General features: G+C 36.2%; 1 protein-coding gene and 1 long non-coding RNA gene across 21 annotated transcripts in view; one reads left to right on the forward strand and one right to left on the reverse strand.

Moving 5' to 3' along the window:
* Window positions 1-17,937, forward strand: part of LOC137040379 (uncharacterized) — an 80,622-nt gene that overhangs the window by 55,748 nt on the left and 6,937 nt on the right. The gene's annotated exons all lie outside the window — the stretch shown is intronic.
* celf5a (cugbp, Elav-like family member 5a) overlaps window positions 1-17,937 on the reverse strand; it is a 285,909-nt gene that overhangs the window by 46,208 nt on the left and 221,764 nt on the right. For 15 of the 20 annotated variants that reach the window (XM_067415916.1, XM_067415928.1, XM_067415924.1 and 12 more), the window contains exons 4-5: window positions 14,073-14,201; window positions 11,388-11,467 (exon numbers count right to left, since the gene is read on the reverse strand). In XM_067415916.1, the coding sequence (XP_067272017.1) occupies window positions 11,388-11,467; window positions 14,073-14,201 (209 nt within the window). The remainder of the gene's footprint in view (window positions 1-11,387; window positions 11,468-14,072; window positions 14,202-17,937) is intronic. The other 5 variants (XM_067415926.1, XM_067415920.1, XM_067415913.1 and 2 more) reach the window with 1 other exon arrangement.

Here is a 17,937-nt window from a genome sequence, read left to right on the forward strand (position 1 = left end):
TTGTGAATGTTTATGAGAAGTAGGATAACCATACTCATCCACACAATCACGCAGAGCCAAAGCACAGCCAAAACAAGGTTCTTCCACAAAATGCATGGATATATGCATTAAGATACGTAAATGTTTTTATCAGTGACACAAATCAACAAATGAATATGTTAACAAAAAATATATGTTTACTACAAAATAGTGTAGAAAAGTTAAAAGTAATTAGTATTGGCTTAAAAAGTCAATCATTGTATTATACTGTTTATGATTTGTTTATGATCAGTCATTTCCAGTGCTTTGTGGGATGAGTAGTTAATTCACAATATTAAAATACCTTTTGCTTTAAATCAAAAGTTATAATGTTCCAGTTTACCACAAAACTGGTTGATCCAGATTAAAACTCTTCATCAAAGAAATGCATATGGAAATGCCTGAAAAACCAGAACAAAGGCTGCTGAAAAAGTAGGTGGTCAGTGTGTGCTCTGCATTGTTGTCGGAACATTTAGTGAGGGCCGAGTACAAAGCAATCAGTCTGCACATCCAAGCTCAACAACTCTGGCTCTAGGCACACGATGCTCATGTGGGCGTTTGAAGGGGTTGCCAGAAACGCAGCGAAAGCCAGTCGCTGGGGAACGTAAATGCAGATTTGATTTTCGATTTCACTCTGTTTGAACCCTCATGCCCTTAGCCTTCCCCAAACTGTTTTATTGTATTGTTTCCTCAACTGCTTAGTTAGGATATCATTACCAGGGACAATATCAATGCATTCAGTCTCTGTTCATTAGGCTTTCTGCACGACTAAACAAAATGGAACTTTTGCAGGTCAGGAATTGTACCACAAGACACCCAAATGCAAGAAAGCACAAGGCTGCAATCTACAAAAAAAAAATGCCTTATCTTCTATCCCTTCAGGTTTTTTATCACCAAAGCAGTTAAAATTATCTCTGGGTATAACCTCAAGGGAAACCGAGACATCTGTGAACTGGAATAACAACATTTGCCGTTTAGAGAAGACTGGCGAGATACGTTCAAAGTTTGACGGTGGATGAGGTTGGGACCTGCAGCATTGTTTCCCCCCTGATTAAAGTGACAGTACAGCCAAAAGTGAAAATTCTGTCGTCATTTACTCACATATATAATTCCAAACCTGTATGACTTTATTTCTTCTGTGGAAAACAAAATAAGATATTTTGCAGAATGTCCAAGCTGCTCTTTACAAACTTACTGTATTACTTTAGAAGGCTTTTTAAAAATAAAGTGCAATACATTTGGACTACATATTTGATGTTTTTATAGTGTTTATTTGTACTTTTTGGTGCTCGACAGCCTTGTTCACCATCCACCTTCATTGTATAAAAGAAAACAAATTGTGTTCCCTGAAAGAAAGAGTAAATGATAACAAAACATACATTTTTCGGTGAACTATGCCTTTAACTTTTTGAACTACTGGTATTAAGTTGTACGTAAACTGTATGCTTAAGCTGGCGTTTTAATATTAATCTCGAATGCAATTATATGCAGTATTTATTGAAAACCTAGACATTCTGCACACCACCTTGAGCTATTACGAAAGAGAACAAAATATTTACTTCTTAGTTCTTGGGCAAAGCCAATAAAAGAAGCGTTTCAATGTTCCTTTAGTCCTAAGTTTGGAGCTACACATTTTCAGAATCTGTTGATGGTATTTGTCCAATCCTTTCTTGACTGTTTGTTTGCTTTAGCTCTGAGACATCCAGCGAATATCAGGGCTGAGGGCTTGTTGGTCCAGCAAGATATAGGCTGTGCGTTTGTAGGAGAACGTGATAGAGAGAGAGGGAGGGAAAGGGGGGAGAGAGAGTGCTGGTTGATCTGTGAAGTAAAACTCTCATTAAATTTTAAGCCGCCAAGCACCCGGAGGAATTCCCATAGGTCCAGGACCCAGCGAAATGGATTCAGGAGAGAGAGTAAAACTGTGGGAATAAAAAGTGCAGCTGTTCAACAGAGGGAAAAGGAGGCAAACGAGGCCCTGGAATCAAAGAGAGGGCCACATTTTTACGAGAAGGTGGCGCTTTCTCGATTCTTGAGGTCTCTTTGTGAATGGTGACCATAAAAGCACTAACTAAGCCATATATCTGATATAACTCTAACTCTACACATCTGTCTCTGTGCATTAACTGCGAATAAAATAATAAGAAAGGATTATCTTGCACATAGAACGATATATATATTTATATACATTAGCGCTGTCAGAATTAGCGTGTTAACGCATACGATAGTTTTTTTTTCAGTTTAACACATTAAACATATTTAAGAACAAAGGTAACGTTAGCTTACATAGCTTTAATAAGGATTGAAATATTTAATTCACAATTTATGCAGCTGACAATAAAGTGTTTGATAACTTTATTCAGTTTCTGTATATTGATTATATATGAAGGCCACAGGTAAATATCATTTATTAAAGATTGTTTTAAGTTCACTTACATTGAAAGTCATTTTTTAAAGCCTAATAAATGTTGAAATTGATAGCTTTCAATTGTACAGTATATATATATATATATATATATATATATATATATATATATATATATATATATATATATATATATATATATATACACACATACACTGTATTTAAATTGTTTCTACATTAATTTGGAGAGTAAAATTTTAATTATTATTTAATCACATTTAAATACAGAAAAATGTGCAACTAATTTGTAATTTTTTTGTATATTTTAAAATCTTAATACTGTATACATATTTTATGACAGCAGCATGTATATTTTATATTCCAATTGAGATTATTTTTATCAGAGATTTTCTAAAATAAAATCTGCACATTAAAATTGGAATATAGTAACAAACCTAAATACATAAATGTAAATCTCAAAATAGTAGTAAACATGAATATATAGTTCTAAATCCAAACATATAATAATAAATATTGTAATATATTCAGATGTATTTATTATAACTACATATGAAATATATATTCAAATATACAACTTAAGAAAAGCATGATATTGAGAGCAGTCATTATACAAAATATTTGACCACAGAATGATGCGATTGAATTATTCCAAGAAATAACTACCACTAATGTTATGGTGCTATTATTTCAAATAAGTCTACTTTATTTTAAAGTATGAAGAGATTTTAAACCAAAATGCATGTAAACCTCTAGCATCACTGTGTGTAGCCAGACATTGCGGACTGCAATTTTAGGCCAGTATTTCTCCCATATATCCACACAGTCATGAGGAAATGAAAATCCAGCTGAACACATTGCCATTCAACCATAGACAGTGGCAATCGGTCGGCGGCCCAAACTCTCCTAAACCAAGGAGATTGTAATATGAGATAGCAGCGGCAGTTTCATTTTCCTCTATTTGTTGAAATACCGTCAATCCCTGGCGTATACACTCGGGTGGAAATGAGACCGAAGCAGGGGGCTAGAGTTCCTTGACCCTCCCAACCTTTTCCCGGCGTAATTTCGTCCCTGGTCTTCCGTTGTACAAGGCATTTCTGAAGTCTGGCAATTTGCTTTACCGCACGCCAGTGTAAATTTTTAATTGCCCCACGTCCGAAGCACGAAATGGGGAGGGCAAGGGGGGCGGCCGTGCGTAGAATAAAGCACACGTCAAAACCCTGCCTCAAACCTCCTCGCTCTGACTTGATCGTATTTGTGCATATGCATACGCACACCACGTTTAGTCCTGGAAAATGGAAACGCATTCAGCCCGAGCTTCAGGAGCTGAAGAATTAGATCAGAGTATGTAGCTCTGACCTAGCAAGAGAAAAGAGAGGAAAACACAGAAAGTGGACTGCGTGTGGAAGCATGCTTGTGTGTGTGTGTGTAGATAATGCACTGACTGCGATGAGCCGGGGGGATTTGAGATGAATATAAGATTGGACTGACTACAAGCATCAAGCATTTCTGCAATAAGGCCAGTTTCTTGCTGCCCACATGCACATCATTAGCAGACTGCTTTATGCATGCGTATTTAAAATGAATTAGCACTCTTTTCTTCACTGGACTTCTTACTGTAATAACCGGTTCTTGGAGAGTGAACTGAGCAACCCAATAAAGCAACAAATGATAATCTTTTGCATGCTAAAGCGAGTTTTTGTATTTATCATAACAACGAGCATCAAGACATATTTATTTGGCTCCTTATTCTTTCATGTCGCACTTTCCTCACTCACACTTAAATCGTATCGGTCTTATTGATTATGCATCATTTTCCCAACCACACTAAAATCTAATTTGTCAAAAATAAAATTCTGACTTTTATATTTGACAACAACAACAAAAAAATGTTTACATCAAGTAAACATCAATTATATGTGACCTGTGCTGGCAAAATTATTCGAAACGTGCAAAGGCTTATTACGAGAACTTGTTCGTATATACATTCACCTTGTTTAAAAATGTATGGTCTTGTTGGTAAGTATACTCTGTGTATCCTTAAAGGGATAGTTCACTTTAAAATGAAAATTCTGTCATCCTTTACTCACCCTCAAGTTGTTTTAAACCTGTATGATTTTCTTTCTTCAGCTGAACACAAGGGAAGATATTTTGAAGAATGTCAGTACCCAAACAGTTAACTGGAGCCATTGACTTCCATAGTATTTTTTTTTTCCTATTGTGGAAGTCAATGGCTCCAGTTAACTGATTGGTTACTCACATTCTTCAAAATATCTTCCTTGTGTTCAGCTGAAGAAAGAAATTAATACAGGTTTAAAACAACTTGAAGGTGAGCAAAGGATGACAGAATTTTCATTTAAGAGTGAACTATCCCTTTCAATTTCTTAACAACACCGGGAAAGATCGTTCACACTCATCTTCCTCTTTACTTCTTCCAGCGTGCGTGCAGTTGAGTTCTGTTGACAACTATGCATCACTCAATTGCTCTGATTGGTTGTATGTCTATCCAATTGATGTCTTTGCTGGTTCGGGTACGCCCTAGCCTGACGTGGTCATACTCAATTCTAGTCTGAATATGAGTCTGATACTGCTCCATTGGGCTGTGATTATGGGGCGTGTTTCAACCGAACCATGAAAGACATCAATTGGATAGACCTACAACCAATCAGAGCAACGAAACGTCGCATTGTCAAATGTCAACAGAGTTCAACTGCACTGTGTTGCCAAGTCCGCGTTTTTTCCCCGCGAGTTGTTTTTTATGTCCGCAGGTTGAAGCGACTATTATGTGATATATACCCATGAGTGCGAATTTTAGCAGGCAAACTTGCCAAAATAACACACATTTTACCCCCCAAACACCATTTTTCCCCCGGAGAACCCCCCGAGAAGCTATAGAGCTAGTAGTTGGCGGTTTTTGTTGTAAAAACTTGGCAACCCTGTCTGCACACGCGAGCTGAAATCATGCTGGAAAACAATCTTTGCCGGTGTTGTAAAAAAATAAAATAATTTAATGATACACAGAGTACTTACCCAACATGATCAACATTTCTGAGAGAAATTGTGAAGTTGAATGCAGATACAAACAAGCTCTCCGTTTAGGATTCGAACAAATATAATCCAAGCCCCTTTGATGACGTGCATGATTACATTACTGTTGATCATCTGTACATCATCGTCTAAAGCCCGCCCTGATGATTTCATTGGTCCGAACAGTTTCTGTTCGGGGATAATTACTCTATGGAGCAAGGCCAGACCGAACTGCCGACCTAAACATTTTGTGGGCGGGGCTAAATTCAGCTGGCATCCAGGCTAGGTACACTCCATAATTACAGCCCAATGGAGCAGTATTAGACTCATATTCTGACTAGAATTGACATTGACGACGTCAGGCTGCCAAATAGCAATTAAACATCTAAAATAATCTTTATTTGTACGTTTCCTAAATCTTTTTTTTGTATAATCCATGTCCTTTCCAGAGCAATTCAATATGTTGTTGTGACATAAACATTTATGGAAATTTAGAAATTAAAGCTAAAGCTCCAATCTCCTCCCGAAAATGTTTCTCCTCAGTTTTCTTACACAAATCCCGCAGGCTTGGTCTAAACCAATGAAATGTAATTTTCAAACTCATGCTGGCAGATCCGAAGCGTGAGCATAAAGACGCCTCTCAGACATCGCGTGATCCCGATATTCACGTATAGAAGTACAGGATTTCAAAATATCTTTCTTGGCGACTATTCACGCAAACATTATAAGATTTATATCATGTGAACGTTTGGTTCACTGTTGGGGGAAAACATCTGATGTGTATATATTATATATATATAATATTATGTGATGTGTATATAGTATATATATATGGGTTTTGACTTACACCAAACCAAATTTGGTGTTATTACCAGGGATTTTAAGGTATGGTTGCTAGGACATTTAATTTTGGAACCTTCAGAAAATGTTAACTAGTTTTTTGGAAAATGTAACTAACTCATTTTTGAAAATTTGCTAATTGTGACTCACGGCAAGGTTTGGCAGTGATTGTCATTATTTTTACTGTAAATAATAACAAAAAGTCCAATTTTCTTTCAATAAGTTTTCCAGACCAGGCTCAATGAAATAAAGAGACAAAAGCGGTTTCCCATTTTAATTCAAGTTTTGGGTTTCTATTTCTGTCATGAAATTCAGCGTAGCCTCGCCCTGAGCCTATAACTTGTTGGTCCAAAATCGTTTTCACATAGTTGTACATTAAATCTGAAATATTTATTGTCATTTTGATCATCACTGTACTTTTAGCCTAGACTAACTAATAACTTGCTGTTGCATCACACTTATTTCTGCTGCTGCTTCTATTCCTATAACCTCATGCAACACAGCTCCGCCCACAGTGAAATCCCCCCAATCTACAATTGTGTTGTTGTGCATAACATGAAATATGTTCTGATTGGTCATCATTTAGTTTCGGCTTTGTACTTATAGTCAAGACAAACAAATCGCGTGTTGATGTAAAATTTGTTAAGTGAGTTATTTCTGCCAGAGTTTTTTTAAGAATCACCTCACGCAACGTAGTTTCGCCCACAGTGAAATCGTATTAGTCTAAAGGCTCAACGAGAGCGATAACTATAAGGATAACGATACAGATACAGTTCTAAAAAAAAAATCAATATTAAAGAATAGCAGCTATAGCCCAGCTATAACGATAATGGCACAGAGAAATTATATTCCTTGAAATCACATTTATTCCAACTGCTGATGAGCAAAAAAAAAACATTGACAGCCAATCAGAATCCATTCTGCTGTAGCGAACTCGAGAATTTAAAGCGGCAGACAAGTGCATGCTTAGAATTAACAGAACGATATCGGAACGCTAATACAGTTATCTTTATAGTTATAGTTCTTGGTGTGAATAGGCCTTGTTTTTCATAAATGAAATTAAACATCAAAAATGTTCTGATTGGTATTATACTTTTAATCTGGATAAACAAGTTACTTGATGCTGTACATTTGTCACACTTCTTCCATGTTCTTGCCAAACCTTCTGCCAAATCTGATTGGTTTAAAATGACTGAATAAACTAAATTGTTTTTCATAAATTAAACATTAAAAATGTTTTTAATTGGTTGTCAATACAGTTTCATGTTCAGTATTGTACAAATTACTCGACGCTGTAAATTTGTCACACTTATTTCTGCCGCGTTATTTACCGCCTCAGGAGATACTGTATATCCTCACCACAGTGAAATCTGATTGGTCCAAAGTCTTGTTTTTCATAAAATTAAAATAAAAAATGCTCTAATTGGTTGTTATTATAGTTTCATGTTTAGTATTGTACAAATTACTCGACGCTGTAGATTTGACACCCTTTTTTCTGCCATGTTTTTTACCGCCTCAGGAGATACATCCTCACCACAGTGAAATCTGATTCTTCCAAAGTCTTGTTTTTCATAAATTTAACATAAAATTAAAATTCTAATTGGTTGTCATTACAGTTTCATGTTCAGTATAGTACAAATTACTCAACGGTGTAAATTTGACACATCACACTTATTTCTGCCGTGTTTTTTCCCGCCTCAGGAAACATAGCCTCACCAAAGTGAAATCTGATTGGTCTAAAGTCTTCTTTTCCATAAATTAAACATAAAAAATGCTCTAATAGATTGTCATTACAGTTTCAAGTTCAGTATCGGACAAACAAATTACTTGACAGTGTAGATGTGTCATATCACACCATTTTCTGTTGAGCTTTCTATTCCAATCACACAATGTATACGCCCTGTTTGTCATAAATTAAATGAAACATCAAATACATTCTGACTGGTTGCCATTTTGTCACTTCACAGAGCCTTTTGCTTTGACAGCAGAAAGAAATTATGTATTAGTTATCAAAAATGATTGGATATTCGTCAAATCGTTTCTAGTGCCAGTGTTACTTTAATAACTGCATGAGATTCTCTGATGGCGGATCGAGGGCGTGAGAGGCTGGTGGGTGTTCGGTAAGTTCGGTATTGCTTCTTTTGAAGAGTTTGCAGATGGATGAGTGCTTCATCAAGCCCTGTCTTGAGAAGAACTCCATTATCTCGGCTAAACATCTCACTTTGGCACCTGGGAGCTGTGCGAGTCGTGACCCCTCCCTCTACAACTTCAGACTCAAGAGAATGGAGGCCGGTAAGGTTTTCCATAATCAATTTACCTTCCGAGATGACTATAAACCTTTTCCATCCCTCCCCCGTGAGCTACCTCCACTCTTCCTCTGTCTCTCTACCTCTCTCTTTCTACTTTTCTATCTGCCGTTGCTCCTTGCTCTCTCTCTTTTTCTCTCTTCCACTCCCACCTCAGTACATGCCAATGAATAATTCACCAGTCAATGTGGTGAAAGGTGAGGTAAACAAGTCTATTGCCTAATGTCCCGGGAGGATGGAGGGGAGGAGAGAGGAAAGGATGTCTGAGCGCGTGTGTGAGGTGAAGATTTTAGAACTGTGGTTTATATTTCAATGTCCCTGAATCATTTGCACCTCAGTTGACCCTAAAGGTTATACAGAGAGCGGATCACACCACAGATCCATCTCTCTCTCTCGCCGATTCTCTGCCCGTTTATTTCCCTTAAAGGGACGATTCTACTAAAAACTTAAATACTATCATATACGTTTTTTCGAAATAAAAATGACCAGAATATTCTTCAAATCATCTCCTTTTGTGTTCAAAGTCATACAGGTTTTGACCCACGTGAGGGTTAATAGAAAATAAAGACAGAATTGTCGTTTCTGGTTTGACCGTTTCTTTAAAACTGGTACTGCATTGTGGAAAATGGAAAAAAAGGACCTACTAAAATGCATTTTGAAATTCCATAACTCGTTAGTACCCAACTGAAGTCTTTTAGCAAATAAAACAGCAGCGTGTGAGCTACTTCTGAGAGCCGAACAATGTGTGTGTGACTGAATAGCTGTGTGATTCAGACAGACTGTGCTGAATAGCCGGCTTTTTATGGCTCAGCGTCCAGTCCTCGAGATTGAAACGGCCGGACAAAGGCCACTTGCTGATATGCTGGCAATGCAGCTATTCAACTAAACAATATGGCCAAATATGCAGTTTAGAAGTTGAAGTGAATGATTTTGTTCTTGTGGGCTTGGAATTGATTTAATTGCCTGGTTCACCTTCATTCAGTTGCAAAGTATTAGAGATTTTTTTGCTAAGGTTACGAAATATTATATCATATTTATATATTATTTAATATATGAGGTTATAAAGTTGCAAAATCTAATTAAATATATGTAATGCCTGATTGGTGTATGTGTGTGTGTGTATATATATATATATATATATATATGTATATATATATATATATATATATATATATATATATATGTATATATATATATATATATATATATATATATATATATATATATATATATATATATATATATATATATATACACATACACACGCACGCACGCACGCACACACGCACGCACGCACGCACGCACGCACACACACACACACACACACACACACACACACCGATTAGGCATAACATAATGACCACTGACAGGTGAAGTGCATAACACTGATTATCTCTTCATCACGGCACCTGTTAGCCTGTAAGTGGGTGGGATATATTAGGCAGCAAGTGAACAAGCTGAAGTGTTAGAAGCATTAAAAATGGGCAAGTGTAAGGATCTGTAAGAGTATAAGAAGGGCCAACTTGTGATGGCTAGATGACTGGGTCACAGTATTTCCAAACTGCAGCTCTGGTGCAGTGGTCAATATCTATTAAAAGTGGCCCAAGCAAGGAACAGTGGTGAACCGGCGACAGGGTCATGGACAGCCAAGGCTCATTGATGCACATGAGGAGCGAAGGGTGGCCCGTGTGTTCCGAACAAACAGACGAGCTACTGTAGCTCAGATTGCTCAAGAAGTTAATACTGGTTCTGATAAAAAGGTAAAATGTTCAAAATGTTCACTTGCTGCCTAAAATATTCCACCCACTAAAAGGTGCCTTGATGAAGAGAAAACCTGTGTTATTCACTTTACCGTCCGTCATAATGTTATATAATATATTATATGATAATATAATAATATATAATATAATGTATATATAATAATTTGACCTTTATCGTTTTAAATTTGGTTATATATATTACAAATTAACAAATAAATTATAAAGGTCAAATTATATATTTGAATATTCTGGCCTTTATAATTTGATTATTTGAAATTTGACCATTTCATGACGAGGCAATATTAGTTTAGTTTGTAAAAAGTCATGGTTTGACTGTAAAAAAAAATACAATACTTGGAAATACTTTTGCTTAAAGGCAAAAATTCATATGGTGTGACAAAACAAAACAACTTTGTCTGCCTTTGTCATGTGGTGCGACCAAAAAATTATTGATTTTTTTATTATTACTACAAAAACAATAATTTTGTGGTCACACCTCATTACTGATTGTCGGGCAAAGTTTTTCAAATATATATGATCATTTGACCTTTTTATGATTAGGCAAGATTTATTTGTTTGTAAAATGTAATTTGGTGCAACTCCCCAATAACAATAATAACGTATATTATATGATATATAATTTATTTATAATAATAAATTCACATCTGTGATTTAAAAAAAAAAAGACTAATATGTGCACACTCAGAAGTGTAATAAAAATATTGTATAATATATTATATAATAATAATACTGTTTACTTGACGGTCACACCACATGACATTTTAAAGTCAATAAAGTGAAACTTTTTTTTAATTTGAAAACATTTTTCAAAACCAAATGAAATACAAAGAATACAAAAGTACATTTCTTTTTTTCCCCTAAATAATCCTTATAAAGATACAGTAAAACATATTTGGACAGGTGTATGAAAGTCATCGCAAACGCTGATTGTCCGAGGAACATCAAAGAAAGAAAACAGTCAAAGGGAAAAAAAAGCATCACTAAAAATAAGAGGTTTTCTGTGTACGTGTGTGTTATAGAGGAGTGTGTACTCACTGGCATGGTTTGACTGCCGTGGAGGGCGCTGATTGCAGACTGAGCTTCAGCGTGTGTGGAGAACTTTACAAAGGCGCAGCCTGAAAAAGACACACACAAAGGTACCCAAACACTTTAGCCACAGTGTAGAGAAGCACATTAAAACGCTGGAGAGAGGCAGAAAGCCCTCCAACGGTAAGCAAGCTTCTCCTCTAGAGACTGTGCTGATGCAACAAGCGTGCTATTTACTGCCACATGCCCATCTATGCAAACAAATCTCAAAATACGGGATAATTGATACCGTTTTAAAACGCCGCCGCAGATATTCATCACGAGAATTCAAACCCATTTGGGATTCAAGAGCAGTCGTGTTGAAAGCCGTTGAAAAGGCTGTCAAAATATTAAGGATATGTCTTATGTGTCTTATACAAGCGTAACATGCTTTATACAGTTTTTATTTAAGAATTAAGCATTTTTGGCAGAAACAGGCTTTGAAATGAAACACATTAGGAGCTAAATGAAATGTAGTTTTCTTGTCTTATTGTACAGAGAACGTTTTGACATCTATCTTTTTCTTCTATTCCATAAGACTGGATATTCACGGATCCACCCCCTAAGTAGCAGAAATAATCCTACAGCAATTTCCGTAACACTGGCAAGGGGAAAACTTCGACTCCCACAGTGCTTTTCCAAATGCCAGGCTGTATTAGCGTCTTACAGTGTCCCTAAAGCCTCGGTGGGCAAACAATGGAGTCTATAAAAAGTTTAATGCTTAAATATGTGCTTTTTCTTCCGTCTCTTAAGAGTCTTCAATGTTGAATGAGCGACAACTCAGAACAAATTGTTGGTTCTTGGACAGCAAAAAAAAGTCAGCATTAAAGGGTTAGTTCACCCAAAAATGAAACTGATGTCATCAATGACTCACCCTTATGTCATTCCACACCCGTAAGACCTCCGTTCATCTTCACACACAATTTAAGATATTTTATATTTAGTCCGAGAGCGTATCCAAGTGTATGCACACTATACTGTCCATGTCCAGAAAGGGAATAAAAACATCATCAAAGTAGTCCATATGTGACATTAGTTAGTTCATTAGAATCTCTTGAAGCATCGAAAATACATTTTGGTCCAAAAATAGCAAAAACTACGACTTTACACGATCCGAATTATGAATCAATACGCTGATTCATGACCGTTTGAATCTTTATTTGAGGTTTGAAAACAAACGCGGAAGAGAAGACAATGCTGAATAAAGTCGTAGTTTTTGTTATTTTTTGACCAAAATGTATTTTCGATGCTTCAAGAGATTCTAATGAACCAACTGATGTCCCATACGACGGGCCTGGACATGTGCTGGTTTAAGCAGGGAACCTCCCGTGCCATGCATGATTTCAAACCATGACGTCTTAGTGTATTACCAACAGTAACCTTGGAAACGGTGGTTCCAGCTCTTTTCAGGTCATTGACCAGCTCCTCCTGTGTAGTTCTGGGCTGATTTTTCACCTTTCTTAGGATCATTGAGACCCCACGAGGTGAGATCTTGCATGGAGCCCCAGTCCGAAGGAGATTGACAGTCCTGTTTAGCTTCTTCTATTTTCTAATGATTGCTCCAACAGTGGACCTTTTTTCACCAAGCTGCTTGGCAATTTCCCTATAGCCCTTTCAAGCCTTGTGGAGCTGTAAAATTTTGTCTCTAGTGTCTTTGGATAGCTCTTTGGTCTTGGCCATATTAGTAGTTGGATTCTTACTGATTGTATGGGGTGGACAGGTGTCTTTATGCAGCTTAACCCCTCAAACAGGTGCATCTAATTTAGGATAATAAATGGAGTGGAGGTGGACATTTTAAAGGCAGACTAACAGGTCTTTGAGGATCAGAATTCTAGCTGATAGACAGGTGTGACAAATACTAATTTGTAGCTGTATCATACAAATAAATAGTTTAAAAAATCATATATTGTGAATTCTGGATTTATTTATTTTTAGAGTATGTCTCTCACAGTGGACATGCACCTACGATGACCATTTCAGACCCCTACATGATATCCAAATGCGAGAACTTGCAAAATAGCAGGGTGTTCAAATACTTATTTTCCTCACTGTATATACGATCATCTTATATCTCGTATATGCATATTATATAGTGTATAACAAATGTTGTAAATAGAGTGGCATTTTATTGTGGACAGCCTAAGGCACACCTGTACAATAATCATGCTGTCTAATCTGCATCTTGATATGCCACACCTGCGAGGTGGATGGATTATCTTGGCAAAGGAGAAGTGCTCACTAACACAGATTTAGACAGATTTGTGAACAATATTTGAAAGAAATAGGCCTTTTGTGTACATAGAAAAAGTCTTAGATCTTTAAGTTCAGCTCATGAAAAATAAGGGCAAAAACAAAAGTGTGTATATATAAAGTGAAAACTTTTTTGAATTTGAAGATCAAGGAAAATTGTAATTAATTTGTCTTCCGGGAAACATATAACTATTTTTTATTTATCTTGTGGACTATATGTAAACATCTTTTATGTAAAATATCTTATTCAGGACATAACTAAATAAAAAAATAACATGCATTTTGTATGATCCTTTTTACTTTGTTAAAATTATTCACATTTGTACAGATTCTCCAAGGGGTGTGTAAACGTTTGAGCAACTAATTGTATAACATCATGCCGTAAAAATAATGACGTAATCCCACCTTTGCTGTTTCCATCCGGACCTCTTAGCACAGTACACTCCTCAATGACTCCGTAGGGTTCGAAAAGACGGTACACGTCCTCCTCCGTCTGTTGTTTGTTCAGCATCCCGACGAACAGCTTCCTGTCTTCTGAAGCAAAGAAAAACAGAGCGAATGAAACGACTGGCGTAACCTCTCACCTACCCATTACCCACATACATTACTATTGTAAGCACAACCCAAATACTACTCAGACTTTTGGTCCTTGGCCAGCATGGGCAAACAGGGAATGCTTTTGCTTGGCCCATTTAGCTTGTGGGATGAAGTCGCAGCAGTAATTGTTCCCCGTGCCAAGTCTGTTCATTTTAATTTGGGGGATAATTGGGTTCAACCCCATGTTGGAAATGGTGGGTAGGCCTGAGGTGATAGCACTAAGCTGTCGTGCTTAGAGGCTCGCATTAATAGGAAGAAGCAGACTGCGAAGAGACAACGCTTTCTACCAAACTCTGGAGGGTGTAGATAGACCGAGACTGACGCTACCGCTGACCTGGAATTCAAACTAATACGTCCCATTCTATGTTTAGTCTATGGCAATTGGGTGTATTCACAGATAATACTTTCTTCAACCGAGCTGAGATGTTATACAAAAATGATTATCACAAAATATAAATGGCACAATGCCAGGTGATACTGCCAAATCATTTCAAAACTTGACAACTTTTACAAGAGAATCTCAGTGGCATATCCTATTGAATATAATAAGGGTTAAAAGCATCATTCCAATTCAAAATCATCATCATTAAGTCTTAAGAAGGAAGATTATTTTAATTTAAAAAAACTGGAAACTTGTTTCTAAAAGGGCCAGTACAAAGAAGTTGTAAACACGGATAAGTTGGCAAAACACCATAAATTTGAGGCAATCAGTTAAAATTTTAAGTTAAGAAATTAAAATAATAAGAAGTAAAAAAAAGAAGTTTAAGTAAGCAGAACTGACAGATTGATATACTTTAATTACTCTTACTTGAAGTATTTGAGTAGGCTAATGTGTGTATATATAATATGTAACTTAAAATTATAATGTAATCTCAACTTAAATAGTTTTAGTTGTGGAAACTGGCTAGCTTGAACTAGTGTATTCAGGGAATCCTACACTGTAAACACAAATAAGTTGGCAAAACTCAAAGATTTTGAGGTAACCAGTTAAAACACATTTTTTAAGTTAAGAAATCAAAGTTTAAGTAAGCAGAACTGGCAGAAATTTATTTTATAATCATAATTTTTAATTGCTCTTAACATGAAATATTTGAGTGAATTCATACAATTAACTCAACTTAAATATTTTAGTAGTAGAAACTTGGTTAGCTTTAACTTGTGAATAAATGCTAACTTGCTAATTGGTAACACAATACTTTGATATTATTAGCATAGCACTTTCAGCAATGCAGAATATTTAACATGTTCTCATCACCATGATGGAAACTCAACATATAAACGAACCTCTTCTAATCAAAGTTCTTAATTTGATTGAAATAATTTGTTGAATTTAAGTTTACCCTACTTAAACCAATTATTATTTTGAGCTTTAGGGTTTACAAGTCATTTGCACACAAAAAAAAAATGAGGAGAAAAAAATGCAATGTTTCACTCATAGACACTCATAAACTTTTCGCCACGTACTGACATAATGAGGTAACCTGTGGAAAAGTAGAGTCACTGAAATTGAATTATGAATAATGAAACACTGAATTATTTAAATGTTTAACACAATAGTTTCTGCACATTTTCCTTTTTCTCTAAAAGCCAAGGTTGGGTCAAAACGTGTGTTAAGTGTGCGTCTTGCAGCTTCAACAGAAGTGTGAGCCAAACTAAACCTACATCTTTATCATTGCATTGATCTTTTTGAATATGTGTCAATGGGATGGAAGTGTCTATTGAGTCTACCTTAGTCCTAGTCTCTGACCCACACGTATTGATATTTCTTCATTCGCTCTGGAACCTGGCCGGCTCCGTGTCTTGCCGCGGCAATGACGTGCTCTAAAATAATCACGAGTGTCAGCACGTCGTCTGTGCCTCGTGCGCGCTCTTTATCGTTTGTGACAGGATCAGAGGGTATATATCAAAATAGAGGCGATGCATTGTGACATCTGTCACGTTACATCGGAGAGCATTTATCTGCAAAAAAAGAAGGCCCTGAACTGGAAAATCAAAGGGCGGGATGAGCCTTCGACAACGCCTGGGGGGATCTTCCGATCCGAAGGTGGGCTGGTAAAGTTCCTGGACGGATTCGCATAGATGTGGCCTTGAGGTCTTGTCGTGCTTCTCGTGACGTCTCAGCTAGGGAAACCGGTGATGGGACTTTGACCGGGCTGGATTAATGTATGAAGCTGACCTGTATGAATTTAATACCGCATGTGCTTCACCTCAATATTTATGCCACAAGCGCTGCTATGGAAGCGTGCTTTAAAATACACCCTTGCGGCTGTCCAATGGCTGACAGCTGTATGGAATAATACTTATGGCCGGGAAGAGTGTAACAGTAACACACACTATAAATCAGAATATAGCGTGAAGTCAACTTAAAATAGTCCATCCCAAAATTCTCACATCATTTCCAATCCCAATGACTTTTGTTCTTTTGTGGAAAACAAAAGAAAACATTTTGGTCTCACTTTCCATGAATGTGCATGAAAAGTATCATAAATGTGGTTCATTTACAACTTCTAAAGTCATAAGATTTATGTGAAAAACAGAGCCAATTTTATTTCGCTATTCAGTGAAAATCTTGACATCCGCGTAAAAAGTAACAACGTCTGAAATAATTTTCATTGAATCATAAAACCGGTCTGAAATGATTTGTCTGATTTGTGAACAATTTTTTTTTCATTCAAATCTTTTCAGTGAATCCCAAATGATGTCTGAACGAGTCAGCTCTCTTCAGTTAATCACAAAATCGGTCTGAATGATTTGTCCGATTTTAGAACAAAACTCTTTTGAGACAAATCTTTTCATTGAATCACAAAAGTGGTCTGAATGAGTCAACTATTTTCATTGAATTACAAAATCGGTCTAAAGGATTCGTCAGATTTTAAAAACAAAACTCTTTTGAGACAAATCTTTTCATTGAATCATAAAATCACTTATTTGTCTGATTCTTGAAAAAAAAAAAAAAACATTAATTTGAATCAAATCTTTTCACTGAATCACAAAAGTTGTCTGAATGAGTCAACTCGTTGCAGTGAATCACAAAACCTGTCTGAATTATTTGTCCTATTTTAGAACAAAACTCTTTTGAGTCTCTTTTCAGTGAATCACATAACCGGTCTGAATGATTTGTCAGATTTTTAGAACAAATCATTCTTTTGAGTCAAATGTTTTCATTGAATCACAAAAAAGGTCTGGAATTATTTGTCTGATTTGTGAACAAATCATTCTTTTGAGTCAAATCTTTTTAATAAAAAACAACGCCAATCTGAATAATGTGTCGGATTTTGTAGGAAAAAAGTCAGATTTGTAGGGAGGTGGGAGGATCATTCTTTTGAGTCTTTTTATTGAATCAAAACGGGTCAACATGATTTGTCAGTTTCAAGAACAAATCATTTTTTGAGTCAAAGATTTTCATTGAATCACAAAATTAATCTGAATAATTAGTTTGCAAATCAAATGTATCCAAATCCCAAATTCAACTTGGGCCTGTTTCTTACACAAATCTATAGTATGACTACAGAACACCTCAAATATTTTTGAAGCTTTAGTCCCCATTCATTGCAATTGCATGGAAAACAGCAACCAGCCATGTTGGCAAGGTGAGGATGAGTAAATGATGACAGAATTTAGATTTCTGTTCAAAACATTCCTCTAATGTGTTTTCCTTTAAATCTTTGGATAC

This window comes from Pseudorasbora parva, chromosome 14 (genome assembly GCF_024679245.1).
Source record: "Pseudorasbora parva isolate DD20220531a chromosome 14, ASM2467924v1, whole genome shotgun sequence".
Taxonomy (NCBI): domain Eukaryota; kingdom Metazoa; phylum Chordata; class Actinopteri; order Cypriniformes; family Gobionidae; genus Pseudorasbora; species Pseudorasbora parva.